Here is a 26,151-nt window from a genome sequence, read left to right on the forward strand (position 1 = left end):
CGGACCCTTGGACCCTTGGCTTCCTGACTCCTGACTTCTGGACCCCCGTTCCTGCTCCCACCCCACCATCTTGCCCCCCGGTCCTGGCATCGCCTGCCGGGACTTTGATCGCCCGTGAACCGGACCGTGACACCTGAGTTGTTTCCTTTAAGGTTTAGTAGAACATGCTCCATATGGGAATTGAGAATGGTCAGTAACAATTTTCGCCATTCTGGAACCTTCATCAGTTTTCTTTCATCCCCCTCCCCCTTATCTTGATGGACCACATCAAAATAATTATGACCACAGATAAGCCATTTGAGCTTTGAGGATGGACCACTTGCCAACCATCTGTCCGTTGGAATGCTGCCTTGGAGTTCTTAATGTCTGCCAAGAATTTAAGTTGATCTAGCACTGCCTTCAGGCAAAATATCGTCTCAGAATTTTGTTGTGGTCAGTCTCTGAAAGAAATCACATCCTTCCTCAAGTCTTACAAGATGTTGGTGGATGATATCCCATATCCTTAAATAAGCTTTCTCCTCCTATCTGCAGAGAGCTAAGACATTCTGGAAGCGGGGGGAGGGGACACAAAATATCTGAAGCCTTTTTGGCTAGGTATGAAGCATATGAATGTTTAAGTCTTAGAAGATCATACATTTACCAAAATAAGTTAGCCCCATTGAATACATTTGGCATATTTCAAAGGAGGCACTCTTAGTTTCTATGTGAAAATAGTAATCTGGTTTCAAGGTGTGAAGCACTACCAAATCTATTTCCCAGCTACAACATTGCCTTTGTTTGCATTTACACAGAGGTGTACAACTACTAGACATCTGTAAGAGACACTAATCTAGAGGGACGTAGTGTGGAGTGTGTGGCCAGGGGCCACAATTTTGAGGGGTGTGAACCAGGGGCCCCCACAGAGGCACCCCCAACGCAGCCTGGTCTTGTGCTCCTCTTCACATGTGTCGGGGGGATTTGCCCACCAAGGGCTGCATCGTCCGACTGCCCTCCCACATGGCAGGCTCCATTCACCCACTGTGTCTTGCCCTCCAGCACGCAGGCACCCCTGGCATGCATGCCCCTGCCCTGGGCACCAGCAACCCATGATATGGCACTGCTAATCTTTAACCAGTACATGTACTTGGCTGTTGTCAGGCTGTGATTTAGTCATAGATCACTAGTTTTATTCAGCTTCAAACCTTGATCCATGTGAAAAGGGAGTACTACCTGGAAATATGTTAGAATAATAAAATATTGTTTACATATTTATTTATACCCCACCTATCTGTGGTGTAGTGCCAGTGTGGTGTAGTGGTTAAGAGCGGTAGACTCGTAATCTGGTGAACCAGGTTCGCTTCCCCATTCCTCCACATGCAGCTGCTGGGCGGCCTTGGGCTAGTCACACTTCTCTGAAGTCTCTCAGCCTTACCTCACAGAGTGCTTGTTGTGGGGGAAAGGAGAATGTTAGATGCTTTGAGACTCCTTCGGGTAGTGACAAAGCGGTATATCAAATCCACACTCTTCTTCTTCTTCTATCTGGTATAGCACAGGCCTATTCCTAAGGCTTAAGAGGCAAGTAATCAGTCATCCCATTTTTTTGGAAGTAAAACTGAGGCGGAATTGCAATGGCTTGTTAAAGGTCAGTCACTGAACCCCTTCCTGTACTAAAATCTGAATGCAAATCCACCACTCTTGTGTGCTAGACAACGCTGCTTGTCTCACCAGTCAAATTGGGGAAAAGGGAAAATACTTTTCTACTCCATGTTCCTACTTGAAGGGCTAGAGATAATATCAGTCCACAGGAGCTTATTCAAGTTCATGGGGAAAGCACTGTGTGTTTCTATTTTCCTTCTCCAACTGAATTTTATTCTTCTTGGCATTGCCACCACCTCTCACTTCCCTTTCCCTTGGGTGTACACAGTTGCTTCTGTGACACAGTTGCTTCTGTGGAAAAGAAAATGACCCTTCATGTTAGGAGACTGCAATAATATGATGGACAACCAAACATCTCAGTTTAGTTTCACAAGGTGAGACCAAAAATTCGTAATAGGAATATTTCTTGTTCCTTCAGAAGGGAAGGGCAAGATGTAAACTGAATAAATAAATAACTAAGGAGAAAATATAAAGCAATGCTTATTAAAACATGGTGAGATTTGGAAGAAGTAAATGCATTTTGCAACGTTTAGTCACTAATGCAATTGGGGTGGGTAACTGAGGGGGCCCAACGTCATTCTTCATTGACTGTGTTCCAACCGAGGACCTCTGAGATAGTATCTGCCATTCTGAATCTTCTATGGTCAGGGTGGGGGACAGAATCCACCCATCCATCAGTATTGCTTCTTGACATGGTTGCACATTCCTCATCGTAGTTTTGGATGTTCATGACGTATACAGACTAAGTGTAATATATTCATATTGTAGAAGTACAGCTGAAATTCAGGTTTCAAAGGTCGATGTGTCTGGGACTGGTGTTGGGGGAGTAGCCAACTGTTTAAAATACCATACTTTTCCATGTAGAAGACTCAGTTTTTTCTTTTAAAATTATGCGAAAAAGTGGGGGCCATCTTATACCTGGATAGCACATGTGGTGGACATTTGATTGGTTGCTGCTGCGGCTGTCAGCAGCTATTTGGCGTCTCATTGGTTACTGCGTCAATGGCTAGTGTTGACTGGCTGATGCTGATGCAATTGGGCGGGCGATTGGCAGCTTCTGCCGGTGAGGGGACAGATGAGAGGCGTGCAGGTGAGCGATTTTCGGCAATTGCACCCCCCAAAAGCTCATCAACTCTGAGCAATCCTCTGCAAAAAAAAAAAAAAAAGTTCAACAAGCCTGTGCCATCTCTCCCCATTTTCTTAAATTTAAGTCCCTCAAAATAGGGGGCGTCTCATAGACGGAAAAGTATGGTAATATTTCATTATATATGTTTTCATATTTTTTCTGAGCGGGAAGTTTTAGGTTTATCTTTCCCCCCCAATAATATTTATTATTTTCCATACATAAACATATTAGAAGAAAGAGCCAACAATAATAAAGAAAAAAGAATGAAACGGAAAAAGAATAAAGAAAAAAGAACATATAACATAATAATACATCAAATCACCACATAAACAAAAACTTAATTAATTAATCAAAATCCATCTTCATAAACATATTACTTGACTTCCTCAAATCTCTTCCATCTGAGTTTCTTAGTAATTATATATAGCAGTTTCCAATATCATTATTTCATAAAACCACATCACAGTCATAGTCCTATTTCCTAACTTTTCTTATCGTACATGTTCTTATTTATTTAATCCCAATTTAATCCTAGGCCTAATTGATTGTTTCAAGTGATTACATATCTTTAATATTACAATATTTATTCAAACAGTATAGTAGGAACACGGGTCAGTAGCAACACGAGTCAAAGCATGGTCCTAAGGAGTCTGGTCAGCAGTAATGGCAGAAAAACTTAACATGCCCCAATTCTTTTTACATGGCATGGCAACCATTTATATCTTGCATGAGGCAGGAAGAGTAGACAAGGACCCCCAGCCCACAGTCTCCTGGTGGACTTTGGAGAGATCTTCTTGATTAGGAGTATATTCTTGCATTCTATTTGTATGGCATGGCAATGTATTTTCCTTACTTTCATGGTACAGTGGTACCTCGGGTTACATACGCTTCAGGTTACAGACTCCGCTAACCCAGAAATAGGACCTTTGCTTCAGGATGAGAACAGAAATTGTGCTCCAGTGGCGTGGCAGCAGCAGGAGGCCCCATTAGCTAAAGTGGTGCTTCAGGTTAAGAACAGTTTCAGGTTAAGAACGGACCTCCGGAACAAATTAAGTACTTAACCCAAGGTACCACTATATTCTGAATGCTCTAAGAATGGCTGACTTATGCAAAGGCTGTCAAGATGTTCATAGCAGTTCTCCTATATTATATATTGAAAGGAGAAATAAAAACATTTTAAAACATTTTAGTCCTGATATTTAGTTCAAAAATATAGAAGAGACCATAGTTTGAAAAGATGAGTTAACGTAATTGAACAGATCTCGAAAAGGGTTAATCAAGGTATTCACAAAATAAATGAAAGAAAATAGCTGTTCTTCCACGTCTTGCAGGGTACAGTATCTTTAAACTGTAGCATTGGTCAAAACTATAAAAAGCATAATATGATAATATAATGCTGAAGCACAATTCGGTTGACTTCTTGTCATTAGTGATCTGAATTCTAATGTTCATGCCTCTTAGTGGTTATAAAGACATTCTTTATATGAACGCAGAAAATTTGTCCAAAGATAAAACTTTCAACCATGTTAATGTGAACATAGAATAAATGACACTGTTCGCCTGTGTATATTCTCTGAAAATTGAGGAATGTTGTTGTCCCAACAAATACATTAATTTATGGGTGTAATATCAAATTAAGTGATTTTAGATCTTTCCCTGGTATTTCTAGATACTTTATAAATATCCTGGAGCATAACTCACTACATCTGTGTTTGTCATTTTGAATTGATTGCTGGAACATTGCTACAGTATTTATGGCAAAGGAATTTTAACTCTTCTAGGTGGGAAAAAGTTATTACACCATAGCTGCTTCTGATAAAATTATACCGGGCCTTTTTTCTGACAGCTTCAGCTCTCAAAATATGTTTGAACCGTGGAGAGACTGATAAGCAATTTCAGTTCAAAATGAGTCCCGGAAGCCATAGGACAAAGTTTTATATTTTGGGTTTGGCATTGCTCCCTTCAACTCCTCCAAAGCTCAGAATGATGATAACAGGATAGTTTGGTACCTTAATAACTTGTGGTTCAGTCCTACATCTTTACTTAGCACTGCAAGTTCATTAGGGTTTACTCCTAGGAGGATTGCAGCATGAGAGATTTGTTGTGGCATAAACTTTTTGCTGGATTCGAAAGCTTGTGCCACACTACATCTGTTAGTGTTTAAGACACCATGAGGTGCTGTTTTTCCTGCAACAAAACTAACACAGCCACCTCTCGAAGGAGGGGAAATAGCACCTGTAACAGTGAAACATTGCCTCTGTTGGAAATAATAAATAACCCTTGATAGTATTACAGTGCACTGAGCTATATCGATCTTGGGGAGGAGAGTGATTAGGGGAAATTGGTAACCTTTCTAGAAGAGTCGGGGAATCTGAGGCTCTCTGTATGTTGTTGACCTCCAACTTCTAGCAGCTTCAACAGCAAGGCTCAATGTGAGTTGCAGTACAACATCCTCTGGAGCCATGGTTCCCAACATGGGGCACACGACCAACCGGAGGGCAATTTTTAAGGGGGGCAATTCGAGAATGAGTTATTAACAGTTAATGGACTTTTAGCCTTCCTCCATGTGAATAGTTCACTTTTTGAATAATAAGAATTATATGTCACCAGGGGAGGGGTGTCAGGATTTTTGTTGTTGTTTAGTCGTGTCCGACTCTTCGTGACCAATTCTTCGGCCTTCTTTATGGTCCAGCTCTCACTTCCATACATCACTACTGGGAAAACCATAGCTTTACCTATATGGACCTTTGTTGGCAAGGTGATGCCTCTGCTTTGTAAGATGCTGTCTAGGTTTGTCATTGCTTTCCTCCCAAGAAGCAGGTGTCTTTTAATTTCGTGACTGCTGTCACCATCTGCAGTGATCATGGAGCCCAATAAAGTAAAATCTCTCACTGCCTCCATTTCTTCCCCTTCTATTTGCCAGGAGGTGATGGGACCAGTTTTTTTGATGTTGAGTTTCAGACCAGACCAGAGCTTCAGGATTTTAGAGATGCTTAAGTGGGGCATGGCCAAAAAAAGGTTGGGAACCACTGGTCTATTCTAGAGGGTTCCCCAGCCCTGCCCTATAGCCTTGAAGAAAGTAAGATTTAGGAATTTTTGGTGGGGATTTTTAGGTGCATTCTTCAAATAAACATTGGTGGGAATTTGCTTATTGTTTAATTCTACAGAGAGGTTTATATGTGCAGTTCTGGATGATTCTAATACAGTGGGACCTTGGTTTAAGAACAGCTTACTTTATGAACAAATTGGATTAAAAACGCTGCAAACCCGGAAGTAGGTGTTTTGGTCTGTGAACTTTGCCTTGGAATAAGAACTTGTTTCACTTCCTATTGAGTGTGTTCCATTTGTAAATTGAGTCCCTTTCTGCTATGGGAAAGCACGCCTTGGTTTAAGAACAGACTTCTGGAACGGATTAAGTTCCTAAACCAAGGTAAAGTGGTACCTCGGGTTAAGTACTTATTTTGTTCCGGAGGTCTGTTCTTAACCTGAAACTGTTCTTAACCTGAAGCACCACTTTAGCTAATGGGGCCTCCTGCTGCCCTCGCGCCACCGGAGCACAATTTCTGTTCTCATCCTGAAGCAAAGTTCTTAACCCGAGGTACTATTTCTGGGTTAGCAGAGTCTGTAACCTGAAGCGTATGTAACCTGAAGCATATGTAACCCGAGGTACCACTGTACCACTGTAGAAGTTGACAAAGCTAGCTTGCTTTCCAGGCTGAAGTGTTGGGAAGGGCTCTGTGATAGAGCATCTTATCTTGTGTACAGGAGCTTCAGCCCCTGGGGTTCCCAGGGAAGACTGGGGAAAGCTCCTACCCCAAACGCTGAAGAGCTGCTGACAGAGCAGACAGTACTAAGCTAAATGAGCCAGAGTTCTGACTTGGTATACTTGGTGTTCCTATATACACCTGTCCTTTTTTTCTATATATATAAAAATACAGTAATGAAGCTATTCCATAGTAAATTATAAGGGAAACTATTCCTCCGCCCTCCATTCCAGCCCACCCACCCATGAACTGGACGTAGTAGAGTTTCTTGTTGATGCAAAAGACTCCTCTAGATGCATATATAATCATTAACATACTAGAGTTGATTTTTCAGCTGCCTGGTAGGATTATAGATTTTCTGCAGGTCCCTATAAAGCTCCACAGACTGCCACTGGAACTTCTTCCAGCTCTGATTTCCAGTTTTTCTGGTGCTACTGCCTATGTGCCTCCCAATATCACCATATATATTTTTCTGTTGTCATGGGACCAATGGCCCCAAGGGGTTTAAAAACGATTATTTTTAGAAAAAGCAAGCACATGTTCTCAAGATGCTGGAAACTGTGCCAAATGCTAGATTCTTTGCTTACACAGCATCATTACAAAAAAGTGGACTTAAAACAGCCAGCTCTGGATGGGAAGTTGCTAAATCGAATTCTTTAGTAGGCAGCGTACAAATATCAACACATGCTTCCTCTTGAATTTTATCTGCTGTCTTGTAATCGTTCTGATCATTTTCAGTAAAAGTGTTTGCTGCTGGCGTTGAGTGTTCTTAACATCGCTGAAAGCTTATTGGTTTGCTTAACTTAGTTTGGATCCAGGATAGGTGGTTTGTCTCTGCATAAATCCGATGAGAGGTGAACCTCATTAGCAAAGAGAAGTCAGCTCTTCTTTTGCCTTCTTCCTCAAAATCTCCTTGCCGTGTCATCTTAGTGTGTGTGTGGAAGGAATGGCCATACGCAGTGCTGGATTTACGTATAAGCTAAACAAGCTATAGCTTAGGGCCCCACTCTCTTGGGAACCCCCCCAAAAAATAAAGAAAAAAAACACTGGATGTACATTTCCAAAATATAAGATAAAAAACAAATAAAATAAAACCTACATACAGCAACAGTGTTGATGTAAGTAATGGGCCCCGCCTGCTAGCCTGTTCCTTAAAATATCACTGGTTTGCTCATTTCTATATATAGCGCAAGGGACGCGGGTGGCGCTGTGGTCTAAACCACAGAGCCTAGGGCTTGCCGATCAGAAGGTTGGCAGTTCGAATCCCCGTGACAGGATGAGCTCCCGTTGCTTGGCCCTGGCTTCTGCCCCCCTAGCAGTTCGAAAGCACGTCAAAGTGCAAGTAGATAAATAGGTACCGCTCTGGCGGGAAGGTAAACAGCATTTCCGTGCACTTCTCTGGTTCTCCAGAAGCGGCTTAGTCATGCTGGCCACATGACCCAGAAGCTGTCTGCGGACAAATGCCGGCTCCCTGGGCCTATATAGTGAGATGAGCACGCAACCCCAGAGTCGTCCATGACTGGACCTAATGGTCAGTCCTTTACCTTTACTTTTATATATAGGGTGCCTACATTCTGCATGGACTGGTTGCATGGCAACGTGTGCAAATGGCTTTAGATACCTATTAGGTCCATAAATTACCATATAGCGTATATTCAACACAAAAAACAGCAACAATCTGTTGTTGTCAAAGGGCAGCTGGACATATAAAGGGCCCCATTACCTTCAGTAGCTTAAGGCCTCATCAAACCTAAATCCGGCCCTGGTCTTACGTACTAACCCTTATTCTCAGTTTTAGATGGGTGAAAATAGTGTAGCAGTTGATGTTCTGATGACTCCAGAACATCTGACCTACCACACGATTTCAAGTTATTAGACTGAACTAAGGGAAGAGGTTTTTTTTTTTTAAAGTAATATTTATTAAAGTTTCAAAAAATTACAAAATTAAGAAAAAGATAATAAAACAAAAAAATTACAAAAAACTGAAAAATAAAAACAATTAAAAACAAATCAATTTATCCATAACTTATCTTCCATTTACTTGTTTCCTTGACCTCCTCACACCTCCCTTTTTTGTATTCTAGTTCAGTTAGTTAATTCAGCAAATCCTTTCCATCTTTGTTTTTATCTTAATCATTTATCTTAATATATTGTAACTTTACATTCTCACCTGTTGACAACCCATTTTTACATACTCCTTTATAACATTACTTCTAAAACCACATAACTTCATTCCAGCATCCTTCTAACATTCCTTAATTTTACAATGTTTCTGTAGATAGTCTTTAAATTTCTTCCAACCTTCTTCTACCGATTCTTTTCCCTGGTCTCGGATTCTGCCAGTCATTTCCGCCAGTTCCATATAGTCCATCACCTTCATCTGCCTGAACTAAGGGAAGAGTTTTGAAGGCTCCCAACAACTGTTCTTTATGAATCAGGCATGGGTGTATTAAGTTATTTTAATGAACTCTACTGAGTCTTGGGTGTATTTGTAACATACTCATCTACAAGTGAATCTCTTGACAATGTTAAAGACTTGGCTCTGACATCTAGTTTAATTGTCCCTTGGCTGGCAAATATTAGTGTCTCACCTGGTGTCAGACTGTGGGAAACTCAGGCTATGCAAACTATCCGAATGATAAAGAGCAAGGAAAATAAACACAGGTACTTTATGTTCTCTTAATTCGGGTCCAAGTGGATTTGGATGAAGTGTTTATTTAGTTTGCCGGCTTCCTCAGATGCACTGCCATATTGATTTCTTTTATTACTGGAAGCTATATAACCTGACCTCTCCCAGATTCAGTATTTTGAAAGCCGTAAATTTTAACTTTACTTGTGAGCAAGGGCTGAAACACTGTGAAAGCCTTTTTATTAGTGGAGTCTTGCCTAGTTCTATGTTCTTGTGTCGCCCACGGCAACAATATTTAGAGCTTCTTAAATTAGAGTAAATGTTGGGCAGCTGCAGGAAGAAGTCTAATAAAGTGCGCTCGTAAACATCTCAAGTGTGCAATTGGACTGCGCACATCTCAATCGGACTGCAAGCCGGCAGGTGTACAAAAGATTCCCCCCTAATTCGATTTGGCTAGTTCTGCTTTATGCTTCTAGCCTTAACAGTTCCGACTGAGTGGCAGAATTGTGTTGGGTGTCTTGTTTTGTTTTAAGTGCGGATTCAGACAGGAAAATTGAATCCTCACGTAACCTCATCCCTTCCCCATCCCCCTTTACATTAATTTTCCACATTGTGATAATATTTTTAATAATTCCTCCAAATAGAGCCCCAGGCAGTCTTTCTCCCACAGCCATTCATGTGTGGTTTGAAATAAATGTTTAAGTCCAATTTTCTGTGAAAATTGGCAGAGCACATTTGAACTTAATCAGTTGTGTGTTAAATAATGGATTTAGGGAGACCAGATTTCCATAGCCCAGCAAATAGCTCAATATAACAACACAATAAACAGGAATACAGAAATTGGAATTAATGTTTACCGTAAATGGTTGTTCCAGTACTGTACATAAAAAGTTAATCCTTGCTTAAATTGGTAGTGTCACATATTGCATGCAAACCTATGAAGAAGCCCCCAAGTCAGTCAAAAATATTATTCAAAAGTATCTAAAGTCTGTAAGATTTAATCTGAGTTTTGAGCATCATTGGCATAGTTCAGTAGTAGAGAAAGGTGCGACTTGCTTTATGTAACAGGTATTCCCTTGGTCAGTCTAAAATGTAGGAAGTTGGCCTTGTTGTATTTTACTGTCAAAGCAGCCATAATGTGGCTCTAGCCCTTTTTCCTAGTTTGCAGTCAGCAACCATGTCGCCCGGGGGGCATTCCCAGCCCATGCATGCGTTGGCGGAGCATGTATAAACACGCCTCAGTCTGCTCCATCCCAGTTCTGCCCTTTGGGGTGCCATGTTTAGTGATGTATTCAGTCGCTTCCGGGTTTGAAACAGTGTCTTTTGGATGTGCGTTAAAACAGTCGTCGCCTGTAGCATTGTAACAGCTGTGATTATCCATTAGATGCAGGTTAGCAAGTTGTCTTTGTTGTTAATCCAGCCTTAAAAATGGCGGCATTCAGAAGTCAATTGCTGAAACCGTTCAGTCCCTGTTTGAGACTTCAGAGTTACTGTATTTTTTGCTCTATAAGACTCACTTTTTCCCTCCTAAAAAGTAAGGGGAAATGTGTGTGTGTGTATCTTATGGAGCGAATGCAGGCTGCACAGCTATCCCAGAAGCCAGAACAGCTGTGCAGCGATCCCTCTTGTTGTTCTGGCTTCTGAGATTCAGAATATTTTTTTCCTTGTTTTCCTCCTCCAAAAACTAGGTGCATCTTATGGTCTAGTGCATCTTATAGAGTGAAAAATACGGTACATACAGTGCTTAGACAAAAATACTTTGCAGGGAGGCTTGGACAAGAATTGCTGCTATCGGAAATATTATTAAGGGCCTTTCCGCACTTACCATTTATGGTGGAATAGTTGCTGGGTTTGGGGGCTTGGCTTGAATTTTTTGGCATGTTGCTACACAATGTCATCATTCAGCTAGTATTCCAGAATAACATACTCAAATGCCCAGAATGGACCCTCAATATTTTCAGTTTTGTGGCATGTATACAAGCATCGAGAAATGGTGTGAGAACGCTCTTCAAGCTTTCACAATTACATAAGCTAACGAGAAATATCTAAAAGCATTTTAAAAAAATAACATGTGGTGGAGGATAACTTGTGTGCATATTTAGCAGAGAGCTGAAGAATGTGAACACATTTTAACCTGGCTTCAGTTTGAATGTAGTTATTTTCTTGCACTTTTAACACAGTTGCAGTTTGGATGTCATTAGCAATTATTTGGTGACAGACAATTATAACTGTTGAGATATTTCAAGTGCTATAAAAAGAATCATCATCATCATCTACCAATAATTGGTGGGAGAACATGGCCGCCATCAGTACATTTTCTCCTCTGGGTTCTCAGCTGAGTAGAGAGGAGTTTTCCTGGCCTTTCACGGTCACAAGTAATCGCTATTCATGAATGAAATTAGGATGGTGATAGAAACTGAAATGTAGCCATTATATGTAGGCAGGTGGTAGAAACAATTTAAATATTAGTAAATCTCAGATCTGTAATGAGAGGTTTTAATCAAAGAACTTATCAAGTTCCCCATTTTGTGAATTTTGATTCTTGTGATTTATTTATTTTATCGCAGGCATAAGATTACCCAGACACCTTTTATTTCTGTTTCCAATTTAGGACCCTTTGCTTACGGCAAAAGACTAACTAAAAGATAATTGTTATCGCTAATTTCTGAGCATAAGAGGTTTAGCATATTTCTTTGCTTTTTATCAAGCCCCTCATAATTCTCTCCATGTTTTCTAAATGAGCCAGTGCTGAAAAGGCCACAACATTAGGAGTGCTTCTGATAGCTATTCAGCTGAAGAGCGCAAATTAAACAGTATGATGAATATTGAAATCCCCTCCGTTGAAGATAACTTTTAGTATCTCTGTAGAGATCGTGCCTGAAAATGTATATGAGTAATTGACTGGGTGGAACAGAAGAGGAGGAGGCACAGTCTTGAAAAGATTTTATAAAACATTATGTTCATTTCTAATATATAGCTAATATTGCTTCAAAGTGTGAGTATTCCATGGTTTCTTCCTATGACTGGGGACAGCATAACAACTTGGGTGAAGGAATTGAGGGGATACTCATGAAATTTGCAGATGACACCAAACTGGCAGGAGTAGCTAATGCCATAGAAGACAGAATTGGGATTCAAGATAACCTTTAACAAATTGGAGAACTGGGCCAGAAATCACCAAATGGATTTCAAGTTTAATCTAGTTCCCTTCAGCTTCATGCTGTTTTGAGAAAGTGTGTTCTCCATCATGGAGAGCACGTGTTGCAGTGGGGGCAACCAAGACATCCCTCTGTTGCTGGGGGGATGGCCACAAACCTGATTGGGTACCCCTCAGTCGTTGGGGAGATTTTGGTGTAGCAATTTTACGAGTGACTGTTGAGGGGCTATTTACCGTATTTTTCGCACTATAGGACGCACTTTTCCCCCTCCAAAAATGAAGGGGAAATGTGTGTGCGTCCTATGGTGCGAATGCAGGCTTTCGCTGAAGCCTGGAGAGCCCCGTCGCCAGCCCCGCAAACTCGGGAGACAGCGGCAGAGGCGCAGCGCGCCCTTCCCGCTGTCCCCCGACTTGGCTAGAAGGCTGGCGGGGGGGAGAAGCCTGCTCCTCCCCGTCGCCAGCCCCGCAAACTCGGGGGACAGTGGGAGAGGCGCAGTGCGCCATCCCGCTGTCTCCCGACATGGTTTGGAGGCTGGCGGAGGGCTTCCTCCTCCCCCAGTCCCGCAAGCTCCCAGAGCGATGCCCGTTCTGGGTCCCGTTCTGGGGGAGGGGGAAGCTCGGGCTCCCCCTGCCCCAGCCCCGCGCCTGGGGGGGGGGAAAATAATTTTTTCCCTTTATTCCCCCCCCCAAAAAAAATCTAGGTGCATCCTATGGACCGGTGCGTCATATAGTGCGAAAAATACGGTATTCCCTGCATGCAGCGTTGAGCTTCCTCTTCGCTGCTCGCATTGGATCACCTGCCCACCCTCTCTAAATTTAGGGTTGTTCGCATTGACCTTGCTATGCCTGCCATGGGGTCGTCTGCTTTTGGGGCAGGGGCCTGGTAGGAATTTTGCCATTTGGCTGATTGGCTGGTGCCATTTGGTTTTTGCCTACTGCGTAGCAAATCGTCACAACTTGTAAGGTTGTGGTTAGGCATTGGTTCAAATTTGGTTGGTGGAGGGGGTGTGGTTGGCTGTGCCTGCCCCTCCAATGTTGCTGCTGCAAGAGAATTCCGTTAAAGGAATCCAGGGGCTTGCCATGCTCTTATCTGAACCCCTGTCAAGGGACCTGGACCACGCAAGAGCCCCTGGGAGCATTTGGGGAGAGGTGAGAGCCTGGCACCCAGCTCTACGCTCTCCCCAAAAATGTTTTCCCTTACTGACTTTCGCAGGGTTGTGTATGTCAGTTCTGTTCCTACCTCTAGGCGGGAACAGATAGTCGCGAACTTTCTCTCTTTCTTCTGAAATGGCTGTAATCTCATTATATCCCTTTAACATTTAGATAGTTGAATCGCCTGTCTTATACAAATTTTGTTCCTCTGAACGGACTCCCAGAAGCACCTTTTCCTTGCTGGAGTACACAAAGAAATTACCATATAAGATAAATTAAAATGTCAGTATTTGAAGCACTTGCTAATTTTCTGGCTCTGTTTAGTTTCTCAGTCATTAACCCCACTACTTCAGCTTCCCTCTGGCCTTGTTTCAGGTAGCATTATCTACCCTTCTGATATTCTGGTCCCGTCTCCTGTAGGCTGGGCAGTTAGGAGACAGAGCTCTGCCTGATTTCTGCTGGAATCCAAGGCTGTGGCTATGGGACTAGCAAGACCCTCTTGGGGTGATAATGCTGCAAAGCCCTCCATCATAGGCTCAGGTAGTACAGATGTGTAAATAAACAAGGAAGTAGGTTGGGGGAGCAGTTAGCAGCCAACAGCAATTCAACTGATTGCAGTTTCTGGGAGCTTGTAACCAGGAGCTTATGACAAGAACTTGCAAACAGAGGCATTTCCAAGGGCATTTTGAGAGGGAGTTCTGCTTCTCAGTGTAAGTAGGACTGAGAGACATTGAAGGCGAGGGAGCCACTACAGTGACCTATGGAACCTATGCTATGTTCGTCTTCCAGAAAGGGAGAGGAGTAGCATCATATGTAAGGGATGTGTACACTTGTAAAGAGATCCATGACCTGGAACATAGAAGGCAGATGGGCAGTTTATGGGTAAAAATTGTAGGAGAGGGAAACAGCCGTGACCTTGCCAACAGCCATGAGTGTCTGTTGTAGACTTCCAAGCCAGACTGAAGAAAGGTACTAGAACAGATAATTCAACAGTTGGTCTGCAAGCACTTAGAAGGGATGCTGTGGTTACTAAGGCCCAGCATGAGTTTTTCAAAAATAAATCATGCCAAACGAATCTAATTTCTTTTTTTTTGGTCGGCAGTTTGAATCCCTGTGACGGGGTGAGCTCCCGTTGCTCGGTCCCTGCTCCTGCCAACCTAGCAGTTCGAAAGCACGTCAAAGTGCAAGTAGATAAATAGGTACCGCTCCAGCGGGAAGGTAAACAGCGTTTCCGTGCACTGCTCTGGTTTGCCAGAAGCGGCTTAGTCATGCTGGCCACACGACCCGGAAGCTGTACGCCAGCTCCCTCGGCCAGTAAAGTGAGATGAGCGCCGCAGAGTCGGTCACAACTGGACCTAATGGTCAGGGGTCCCTTTATCTTTACAAGTTTGGTGGATTAGAGGAATGCTGTGGACATAGTGTACCTTGATTTCAGTAAGGCTTTTGACAAAGTCCCTCATCATATTATTGCAGAGAACCTGGTAAAATGTGGATAAGATAACTGGATTTGTAGCTGGTTAGTTGACTGAACCCAAACAGTACTCTTTAATTGTTCCTTGTCATTCTAGAAAAAAAGTGACAAGTGAGATGTTGCAGGGTTCTGTCCTGGGCTGGCTGTTGTTCAGCATCGTCATAAATGACATGGGCGAAGGAATTGAGGGCTCATCAAATTTGCAGATGACACCAAACTGGGAGGGGTAGCTAATGATGCAGAAGACAGAATTTGAATTCAAGCATGACCTTAATAGATTGGAGAACTGGGCCCAAACTAAAAATAAAAATAAAAAAATGGATTTCAATAGGAACAAATGTGAGGTTCTGCACTTAGGCAGGAAGAACCAGCCTCACAAATATTACATGAGGAATACATAGATTGCCAGTAGCATATATGTGAAAAGGATCTAGCAGTCATAATAGACCACTAGTTTAACATTAGCAACAATGAGATGCAGCATCAAAACAAGCTTATTCAATTCTAGGCTGCATCAACAGGAAAGCAATAGTATTACTCCATTCTGCCTTGGTCAGACTCTACCTGGAATGCTGTGTCCAGTTCTGGGCACCACAATTTAAGAAGGATGTTGACAAGCTGGAACGTGTGCAGAGGAGGAAATGGGGAATGCGAAGAATCTGCTAATGATAGCTATTAGATAGAGGAATACTCAACCTTCCAACACAAATCTAAAATAAGTAATAATTCTAGGTTCCCATATTGTTTTTTCCTCTCTCTCTTCAATTCACTGTATGTAATTATGCAAGTGTGAAAATGGCATCCTTGTGCGGAACTGCTCTCAGCATCCTATTGGGAGATAAAATTTAAAAGAATCAGTAAAACAACTGCAGTGGTACCTCAGGTTACAGACGCTTCAGGTTACAGACTCTGCTAACCCAGAAATAGTACCTCGGGTTAAGAACTTTGCCTCAAGATGAGAACAGAAATCGTGCTCTGGTGGTGCGGCGGCAGTGGGAGACCCCATTAGCTAAAGTGGTACCTCAGGTTAAGTTTCAGGTTAAGAACAGACCTCCAGAACGAATTAAGTTCTTAACCCGAGGTACCACTGTATAGACCAGAAAAGGAGGGACTATGGAAGAAGAGTCTGGGAGGTCGCAACTGCATCTACCTGTGGTTTCTAAATAGCTAGTGTCATTTGTGATTTTGAACACAGGTGACATCACTTCAAAGTCACATTTTGGTCTGCCATCTTGATTCAAGATGGCACCTGGCATCCAAATGTTGACATAGTCCACCACACACACACACACATCACAAGCTCTTGTGCTGAGTTTGGTGATGACAACTTCAGAGGCCGCTGAACCTACACGAAAAAATGGGCAAAGCCAGAGATAAGTTATATTTTGCTCCATCAGCTTGATTAAAAATGGCTCCTGATGTCTAAATGACAACAGATCCTGCCACTTCTGCCTCAGGAACCTTCATGCCAAGTTTGGCAACGATATCTTGAGGCATTCAGAGGCATAGAAAACAAATGGACAAACCATTTTTCAAAATATATAGCAGCTATATATGTACACAGTAATATAGTATGGTTGTTTCAGGGTATTACTCAGATTTGCTTTTCCTTTGAATTTTTCCTTTTGATTTGCTTACACAATTAATAGCCGGTCAACACATTTAAGTGATGTTCAGGGCCTCAGTATTTTAATTTCTATTCCAAAATAGCTTCACATTTGAAGGTTTAATTTAGGAAATTTCCTGTGTTGCTAACAACAACAAAAAGTCAGTTTAAATGATTATATAGCCTGAGGAAAAGGGCAACTAAATGTTCAACTATTAATCTACCAGAGAGAATCCTCAGTGAGATTTAAAAATAAAATAAAATAAACGAGGATAGTTATTTTTAAATGGCAGAACTGAAGGAAGTGACAGGGGGAATTTCAGTTTCATTTCAAGTGCTTAAAACGTATAGTTAATCTTTGCCACTTCACTCCGTATTTTGACAGGATCCCTATAAAATGCTGTTAGGCCATAAACTGAACTTAGGTCTTCAACTTGTTCTCTAATTTTAGGTGCATTAACAGGAGCTTAAATGATCTAATGAAGTGCTTGACCGAGTTTACCTGTAACTGTGATATTTCCTCTCCTTTGAAAAAGTACGAAGGAAGGGTGCTCTGAAACGTTAAAAACAAGACGCAGATCCTAATTGCTAAAATTAATTCCACACTTTTAGGTAAAACCGAACACTTCTAAACTAATGAAAATATGCTGCAATGTGGGGTTTTCTGACATCAAACCAAAATTACTTTAAGCTTCAAATAACAATAGTATTTGAGGGCAGCTGTTTACCAGCTCCATCTGGTACGCAGGCTGAGACCCTACCTGCCCGGAGACTGTCTCGCCAGAGTGGTACATGCTCTGGTTATCTCCCGCTTGGACTACTGCAATGCGCTCTACATGGGGCTACCTTTGAAGGTGACCTGGAAACTACAACTAATCCAGAATGCGGCAGCTAGACTGGTGACTGGGAGCGGCCGCCGAGACCATATAACACCGGTCTTGAAAGACCTACATTGGCTCCCAGTACGTTTCCGAGCACAATTCAAAGTGTTGGTGCTGACCTTTAAAGCCCTAAACGGTCTCGGTCCAGTATACCTGAAGGAGCATCTCCACCTCCATCATTCTGCCCGGACACTGAGGTCCAGCTCTGAGGGCCTTCTGGCGGTTCCCTCACTGCGAGAAACCAAGTTACAGGGAACCAGGCAGAGGGCCTTCTCGGTAGTGGCGCCCGCCCTGTGGAACACCCTCCCATCAGATGTCACAGCGATAAATATCTACCTGACATTCAGAAGACATCTGCCCTGTTCAGGGAAGTTTTTAATATGTGACATTTTAGTGTATCTTTCATCTTTGTTGGAAGCCACCCAGAGTGGCTGGGGAAACCCAGCCAGATGGGCGGGGTACAAATAATAAATTATTATTATTATTGTTATTGTTATTGTTATTATTATTATAACAAGCACGTTCATGGGGTTATATTCAGCTAAGTGCTACTCAGAGTAGACTCAGGGAAATTAATGAATCTCGGTTAATCATGTCTGTTGACTTCCATGGGCCTACTCTCACTAGAACGAGCATTTAATACCACCCCAGGGTGTTTTTCAAGTTCAAAAATCTCTGCCGGTGTTCATGAGAATGAGGCGTATTCAGTTTGTGGGTTTTGTATCTCTAGATTTGTATCAGCGCCGCTGGTGTAGTGGTATCATGCAAGATTCCCATTCCTGCGACCCGGGTTCAATTCCCAGGCGGCGCAGGATTTTTTGAGGGGACACAGGTGGCGCTGTGGGTTACACCACAGAGCCTAGGACTTGCTGATCAGAAGGTCGGCGATTCGAATCCCTGCGACGGGGTGAGCTCCCGTTGCTCGGTCCCAGCTCCTGCCAACCTAACAGTTCGAAAGCATGTCAAAGTGCAAGTAGATGAATAGGTACCGTTCTGGCGGGAAGGTAAACGGCGTTTCCGTGCACTGCTCTGGTTCGCCAGAAGCGGCTTAGTCATGCTGGCCACATGACCCGGAAGCTATCTGTGGACAAACACTGGCTCCCTCGACCCATAGAGTGAAATGAGCGCCGCAACCCCAGAGTGGGACACGACTGGACCTAATGTTCAGGGGTACCTTTACCTAGGGATGTGGGTGGTGCTGTGGGTAAAACCTCAGTGCCTAGGACTTGCTGATCGTATGGTCGGCGGTTCGAATCCCCGCGGCGGGGTGAGCTCCCGGCGTTCAGTCCCAGCTCCTGCCCACCTAGCAGTTCGAAAGCACCCCTAAGTGCAAGTAGATAAATAGCTACCACTTTATAGCGGGAAGGTAAACGGCGTTTCCGTGTGCTGCGCTGGTGCTGGCTCGCCAGAGCAGCTTCGTCACGCTGGCCACGTGACCCGGAAGTGTCTCCGGACAGCGCTGGCCCCTGGCCTCTTAAGTGAGATGGGCGCACAACCCTAGAGTCGGACATGACTGGCCCGTACGGGCAGGGGTACCTTTACCTTTACCTTTTATCTCTAGATTCAACATATAGGATGTGGTGGCTGGACAACATGTGGAGTGTTTTGTGGCTTTGTCAATCAAGTGGTCCTTCTACATTTTTGCGGCAATTACATTGAGTTGTTCCATCCTATTTGTACCCTGTCTGAGCTAGCTGTGAAATCCAAGGATGCGTCAGACAGAATTGATAAACCAGGGATACCTGATCACAGCCATCTGCCCATATTAGTGCAGCGAGAATGATAAATTCAATAAATAAATAATTATCCTTGAGTTGCATTTTCAAAGGCAAAAATTACATTTATTTCATAGGAATATAAAATGTCTCCCAAGTGTCACTGTGAACACCTGGCAACAATCTATATGCCATATTTTAATGCCACATGTCTTTGTTGAGAGCCAGTGTGGTGTAGTAGTTAAGAGCAGTGGACTCGTAATCTGGGGAACCGGGTTCGCTTCCCCACTCCTCCACATCTAGCTGCTGGGTGACCTTGGGCTAGTCACACTTCTTTGAAGTCTCTCAGCCCCACTCACCTCACAGAGTGTTTGTTGTGGGGGAGGAAGGGAAAGGAGAATGTTAGCCGCTTTGAGACTCCTTAAAGGAAGTGAAAGGCGGGATATCAAATCCAAACTCTTCTTCTTCTTCTTCTGCCTTCACAAGTTCAAACTTTTCTTGATAGATATAGAAGATATTTCACATTTGCTCTCCATTCATCTTAATTTAACCCATTCCGTAGTGCCAAAGCATTTGCAATGAACACCACCAACCGGATTAATCAGGGAAAGATCCTGTCGCGCAAAGACAACCTGAGTAGGCTTCCCCTTGCTTCATGTACTGTAATGGTTGCATTATTTATTTATTTATTTATTTATTTATTTATTTTCCTAAATTTATATCCCATTGTTCTTCAGCCTTGGAACTTAAGCCAGCAAACATGTGAGTCCCACCTTTTCACCCACCCAGGCTCAGACAAGCCTTAGGCCTGCTTAGCTTCACCATGGTGGGAGCTACATGTGCCTTCAGATGAGACCATGTTGTTGTTGTTTAGTTGTTTAGTCGTGTCCGACTCTTCGTGACCCCCTGGACCAGAGCACGCCGGGCACTCCTGTCTTCCACTGCCTCCCGCAGTTTGGTCAAACTCATGCTGGTAGCTTCGAAAACACTGTCCAACCATCTCATCCTCTTTCGTCCCCATCTCCTTGCAAACCCCATCTTTCCCAACATCAGGGTCTTTTCCAGGGAGTCTTCTCTTCTCATGAGGTGGCCAAAGTATAGGAGCCTCAGCTTCAGGATCTGTCCTTCCAGTGAGCACTCAGGGCTGATTTCCTTAAGAATGGATAGGTTTGATCTTCTTGCAGTCCATGGGACTCTCAAGAGTCTCCTCCAGCACCATAATTCAAAAGCATCAATTCTTCGGTGATCAGCCTTCTTTATGGTCCAGCTCTCACTTCCATGCATCACTACTGGGTGATGAGACCATACATCACCCCAAAGCCCATACTCTACTTGGAGTTGGGAATAGCATGATGTGCTATTAAAACATTCATCAGCATCTTTAAGCTGGTAGTAAAAACATGGTCTCAGCTGGGTCCTCCTAGACGTACACAATGAAACAGCATGTCTCTGCTTAAATACCGAACTCTGAAGACATCTCAGGTTGCTTCCGATGAGATAGCTTGGGGTGGATCTGAGAAGGTTTCTGGAACATAAAAGTGGGGGCAGGCCATCTTAATTCTCATTCTTGCCACCAGCTCCTGTGGACTCTGAGGCATGGTTTTTCAAAGCAGAGCAGATCAGGTGATAATCTGGGGTGCACTGCTTAAGGCTGAAAGTGGGAGCTCACATCACTGAATGCCCTTCCGTACAAAGAATAAGGTGAAATAAAAATTCCACGCAGAAAAGTAGCTTGCCTAGCTTAGCAGTGATGTGGTCCAGGCAAGACTCTGGTGGAGAAGTTGAGAGCTCCTTGGGGAGAGTTGGGGGGAGGACCCCCAAACTCAGCGGGGCTGGCTTTCCAGTTTGAAGAAGTATGTGAAACGATACCCACTGGGGTCTACAGATAAGATCATTAAGCCTAAAATTATAAAACTGGAGCTCTGCAGCCTAGTCTTCTCCCTGATGCCAATGTTCTACATCAGCATTTCCCAAACTGTTTCTGGACTACAAGTCTCATCATCCCTAGATAATACATTGGTGCCTCGCAAGACGAAAAGAATCCGTTCCGCGAGTCTCTTCGTCTTGCGGTTTTTTCGTCTTGCGAAGCAAGCCCATTAGCGGCTTAGCGGATTAGCGCTATTAGCGGCTTAGCGGGCTTAGCGGATCAGCTGATACACGGCTTAGCGGATCTGCTGATAAGCGGCTTAGCGGATCAGCTGTTAAGCAGCTTAGCGGATCAGCTGATAAGCGGCTTAGCGGATCAGCTGTTAAGCAGCTTAGCGGATCAGCTGATAAGCGGCTTAGCGGATCAGCTGTTAAGCAGCTTAGCGGATCAGCTGATAAGCGGCTTAGCGGATCAGCTGTTAAGCGGCTTAGCGGCTTGGGAAAAAGGGGGGGAGGGGAAAAACCCACAGGAACTCGCAAGACATTTTCGTCTTGCAAAGCAAGCCCATAGGAAATTCGTTTTGCGAAGCACCTCTAAAACGGAAAACCCTTTCGTCTAGCGGGTTTTCCGTCTTGCGAGGCATTTGTCTTGCGGGGCACCACTGTAGTACCTGTAAGGAGAATTATTCATTTCTCCTTCCTCTGTTTCTCATGAGGTCTCGTCATCTTAAGCACACATGGCCACAGATGTTGTGTACATGAGTAGTGTTTTCAGTGGTATTTCATTATTGCCTCACCAATCACGCTAGTTTACTTTTGTCCAAATAATGATAATGTTACATTCTGGAAAAAGACATTGCACATGCTCAGAGACACTCTCCTTATTATATATCTCAAAAAAATGTCTCTCAAGGATGAGCAAGAACACTGAAAGCAGATCTTAAGGCTCAGTCCCAGCTCAGATTAAGCCTGCAAGAGAATCTTATATTTTGAGCTGTGCGGTGATTTTCCTGTCGAGAGCTAGCAATCAAAGCTGTTTTCTCGCGGAAAAGCACCCTGGCTTTTTCCTCTGCTGATCAGAAAAGCTTTTACTTTATCTGTTTTTTCTTCAGTGATTATGCCCCTCTATTCTGCTGTTCCTTCCAAGCCTCAAATGTGCCCTGCTCTACTTCTCACTGATGCTTATGCCTTGAATAATTTTCAGCACCTTTATGCTGCAAGCAAGGCAGCGCTCAAAATCCATTTCAGCAGTTGCTAATTTGGCAATAATGGTAGTCTCCACAATGGCAATTAATGAACAAAGGAAGCTTGCACTTTGTGACCTAGCAACCAGGTTCCCCTTTACACTGGTTCCTCTCTCCCTCCCTCCCTCCCTCCCTCCCTCCCTCTCTCTCTCTCTCTCTCTCTCTCCCTCTCTCCCTCTTGTACACCATTGTACACTAGATGTCATATTCCCCAGAGAACAGCAATGCTACCGTAAATTGCTTTGTGTGTTGCTGATCTCTCATCATCTAGTGGCAATGCTTACCCATCCCTCCCTTTCCTGGTTCAGTTAATCACTTTTATTTTAGATAATCTACATTTCCACTCCAGTATTGCTTGATACAGGTTTGATCCACACAAGCAGCCACTTGAAGCTAAACTCTGTACCTCTTGTGGTTCCTGCCATTTTATTAATCACCATTTGTATCATTATCATTTGTTTCATATATACAGTGGTACCTCAGGTTAAGTACTTAATTTGTTCCGGAGGTCCGTTCTTAACCTGAAACTGTTCTTAACCTGAAGCACCACTTTAGCTAATGGGGCCATCTGCTGCTGCCGCCAGAGTACGATTTCTGTTCTCATCCCGAAGCAAAGTTCTTAACCCGAGGTAATATTTCTGGGTTAGCGGAGTCTGTAACCTGAAGCGTATGTAACCTGAAGCGTATGTAACCCGTGGTACCACTGTAACACTATAACACAAATTATCTGTATGTTTTAAATGACAGAGTGGGGTAGAGGACTTTTCCCCCAGCCATTTCTTCTTCTTCTTCTTCGCATTTCACCACTTTCATTTCATTTGCTAACTGGATACACACACACACACAGACACACACACACATATATAAAGTGTAGCTGAAAAGTGGTTTAGCACTAATTAAAAGGTTAATTTAAAAATATTGTGCTAAAATAGTGACCACTACAAGTGGTTATAGTAAGTGTTTGTTAAGCTGTGTTTGGTTCACCTGCCCAGGTCAAATCTCTGCCCTTGAAGAAGGGTGGAACAGTAGTTCTAAAGGCAACAGTAGTTCTAAAGGCACCTATGCAAGTTTCGCTACTCTTCATTCCTATTCTTCAGAAAATAGTAGGAATTTCTGTGGTCTGAGAATATGACAGTAATTATGAAGTTGTCTGGATGAGCAATCAAAGCAATCCACCTTGTGTGAAAGTGTTCTCGGAAAATCACCACTCATGAACAACCACTACAGAAACAAGAAATTCCCACAAAATGGGCTCCTGCTACAGTTCCACTGTGGGCTATGCAGCTCTTGTGCAAAAGGAAGGGACTGGCAGGGAAGAAAGAATGCCTACTGCTCCTCTTTATTAATTTATTTTTTTAAAAAATGCTGTCTCATGAAGTGCAATGAAATGCGTATTAATCAGTATCTTGCTAGAAATATTTATGTTTAATTCATGGAGACCATGCTGATAATTTGATAGCATAGCGCCATGTTTGGCAGGCATAGCTTAGAGCTGAGTTATTAAAAACTTTGCAAGGATTCACAGGTTTGCTAATTTTCATCCATATGCTAAAAAGAAAACATTACTCTTGAGAAATAATTATACATTCCCAGAATTCTTTTTTTTTTTTTTTTGTTAGCAGCCAGTACAGAGGTACAGACAAAAGAACATTTGTTTCAAGTCTTGATCTGAAGGTTAGAGGGTGGTTTTTGTTCCCATTGTAGTGTTGGCAGTGGCGTAGCGTGGGTTGTCAGTGCCCAGGGCCACACAGAGGGTGGGAAACGGACTAAGTCATAGCTGTCAACTGTCCTTTATTTGGCGGGAAAGTCCCTTATCCCAGCGCTGTGTCCCGCTGCTGTCCCTTATTGATGATGTCCCTTAAATTTCCCAGGTTTCAAAGAAAGCAGCTCCTCTCCCTCCCTCCCAGGGAGGAGGGAGGCTCCAACTGTGTTGCTTGGCTGCGTTGCTCACCCAATAAGGAGTCGTAAGAACTACTGGGGGGTGGTCCTTGCATGCCTTGTGCCGATCAAATCGGCTGTGTTGCCTGGGGACTCGTCTTTACTCAGCGCTTCCCAGCGGAGAGGTGACAGTGGTTTTCCTTGCTGCATTCCCTTTGCTGGGTTGCTGCGCTGTGGGAACCACCGCTTAAGGCTTTGTTTGGCTGCTGGCTGGGCTTTCTGCCTTTGGCTCAGAAGCTGGACATACCTGTGTCCGGAAAATCCCTTATTTTGGCTGCTGATCCCTTATTTTTGAGGCTTCTGGTCCCTTATTTTCAAATCTGTAAGTTGACAGCTATGGACTGAGTACTCATGTGCATTCAACTGCCTAACAGTGTCCGCGTCACCCAGGTGATTGCAGCCGCAGAGATAAGAAAAGTTGTTCCGTTGTCTGGAGAGGTCACTTCCTGGTTTGCGTGGAAAAGCCGTTATCATCAGAGCCCAGTGGTGGAAGCATGCAGCTGTACTGAGGCAGCTTTGAGTGTTGAAATTTTGCACCCCTAACAATTTTGCACTGGGGAAACTGCCCCTGTGCCCCACATCCCACGCCACTGAGTCCTGGGCTGGGTAGAGAGGTTAAACTCCTAAGCATGAAAATGGATGCAGTGGGAATGAAAATTGCCTTTGCGTGCTTCTTTTGGGGAGCCACCACCACCACAAATTTGGGCCACAGCTGGCAGGGCTTTGTGGGCTAGCGGCTCCCCACCCCTGCTTACGCTGTCAGCTTCAGCTGGCTTAAGGAACTTGACCCACCTTGGCAAAGAGCCATTGGACTTGAAACATGATGGGGCTCAATAATAAACTGCTTTAAAGGCATCTTTTGAGAATTCCCCATCACTTTGCTCATATACTGTTACCTTCCCTGAGTTAATGGTGTGCAGACCTGCTCCGTAGCTTCTATCACATAGGTCTTTTCATCTAGCAACTTGTGCTGTGATTCCATCCAGTCTATTTAATCTTCTCTCTCTCTCTCCCACTCTTCCGGGGGGCTCTAGTCTTGAGAGACACGACACTTCCCTCGGTGGCTCAAACAAGTCAACACTGAGGCTTCTGGCTATGGGAATGCCAAGTTGCTTGATGACTGATGTGCCTCTGTGCCAAAAACGGAGGGTGTAACTTATCTAACAGAAAGCAATTAATGCAAACTTTTTCTTAAAGGGAAAGGCTGAGCAGTAAAAGGGGATTTGCTAACAAATCTCAGTGTAATGGGCTGATGGAGTTAGGATTTCTGTGATTATAATAGGAGAGTGACTTCCTTTGCAAAATCCGTATTCATTCATCTTAGCAAAATAGCTCCTTTTATATCCTGCTCCTTTGGATTGATTCTCTGGAGGGCTCAGAATACTAGTACTGTGTTTGAATTACATATGTTTTTGTTTTTGTTACAAACCTAATGTATTCGATTTAAAAGCCCCGGTTAGTTTAGAGAACAAGAAGTGACTTCCAGTTGTGCAGCTGGAGAATCTAAGGTTTAAAAAAGTGTACCAAGTAGTCAAATATTTCTCGCTCTCTTTCTTCAGCGTCTTCTGGAAAGGATATTGGTCCCACCCTGGGTTTAAAGAAGTCAAGCTCCCTAGAGAGCCTTCAGACTGCTGTTGCTGAAGTGAAAAAGAACGAGCTTCCTTTCTATAGGCCCAGGCCTCACATGGTTCGTGGCAGAGGATGCAATGAGAGTTTCAGAGCTGCTATTGACAAATCTTATGATGGACCTGAAGATATGGCAGAAGGTATTTTTTACTTCTATTTTCTGCTTCAGAAAGTTTCCATTTCAGTGCACAAGAGTGTCTGTTTCCTCCCAATTTGAACTGAAATGCTTAAGAGCTTTGAACAAAGGCCTAAATCCAGTATACAGTGGTGCCTCGCAAGACGAAATTAATCCGTTCCGTGAGGCTCTTCGTATAGCGGTTTTTTCGTCTTGCGAAGCAAGC

The 26,151-nt window shown here is 43.4% G+C and overlaps 1 protein-coding gene and 1 long non-coding RNA gene across 4 annotated transcripts in view; both read left to right on the forward strand.

Moving 5' to 3' along the window:
* Nucleotides 1-26,151, forward strand: part of PARD3B (par-3 family cell polarity regulator beta) — a 616,930-nt gene that overhangs the window by 309,327 nt on the left and 281,452 nt on the right. For all 3 annotated transcript variants that reach the window (XM_083705169.1, XM_083705171.1, XM_083705170.1), the window contains one exon: nucleotides 25,744-25,950. In XM_083705169.1, coding sequence (XP_083561295.1) covers nucleotides 25,744-25,950 — 207 coding nt within the window. The remainder of the gene's footprint in view (nucleotides 1-25,743; nucleotides 25,951-26,151) is intronic.
* On the forward strand, nucleotides 175-4,803 carry LOC310833979. Its single transcript, XR_014559031.1, has 3 exons — nucleotides 175-432; nucleotides 1,921-2,009; nucleotides 4,608-4,803. It is a non-coding gene; the product is annotated as an uncharacterized lncRNA (long non-coding RNA).

The sequence above is a fragment of the Podarcis gaigeae genome (assembly GCF_964106915.1).
Source record: "Podarcis gaigeae genome assembly, chromosome: 1".
Taxonomy (NCBI): domain Eukaryota; kingdom Metazoa; phylum Chordata; class Lepidosauria; order Squamata; family Lacertidae; genus Podarcis; species Podarcis gaigeae.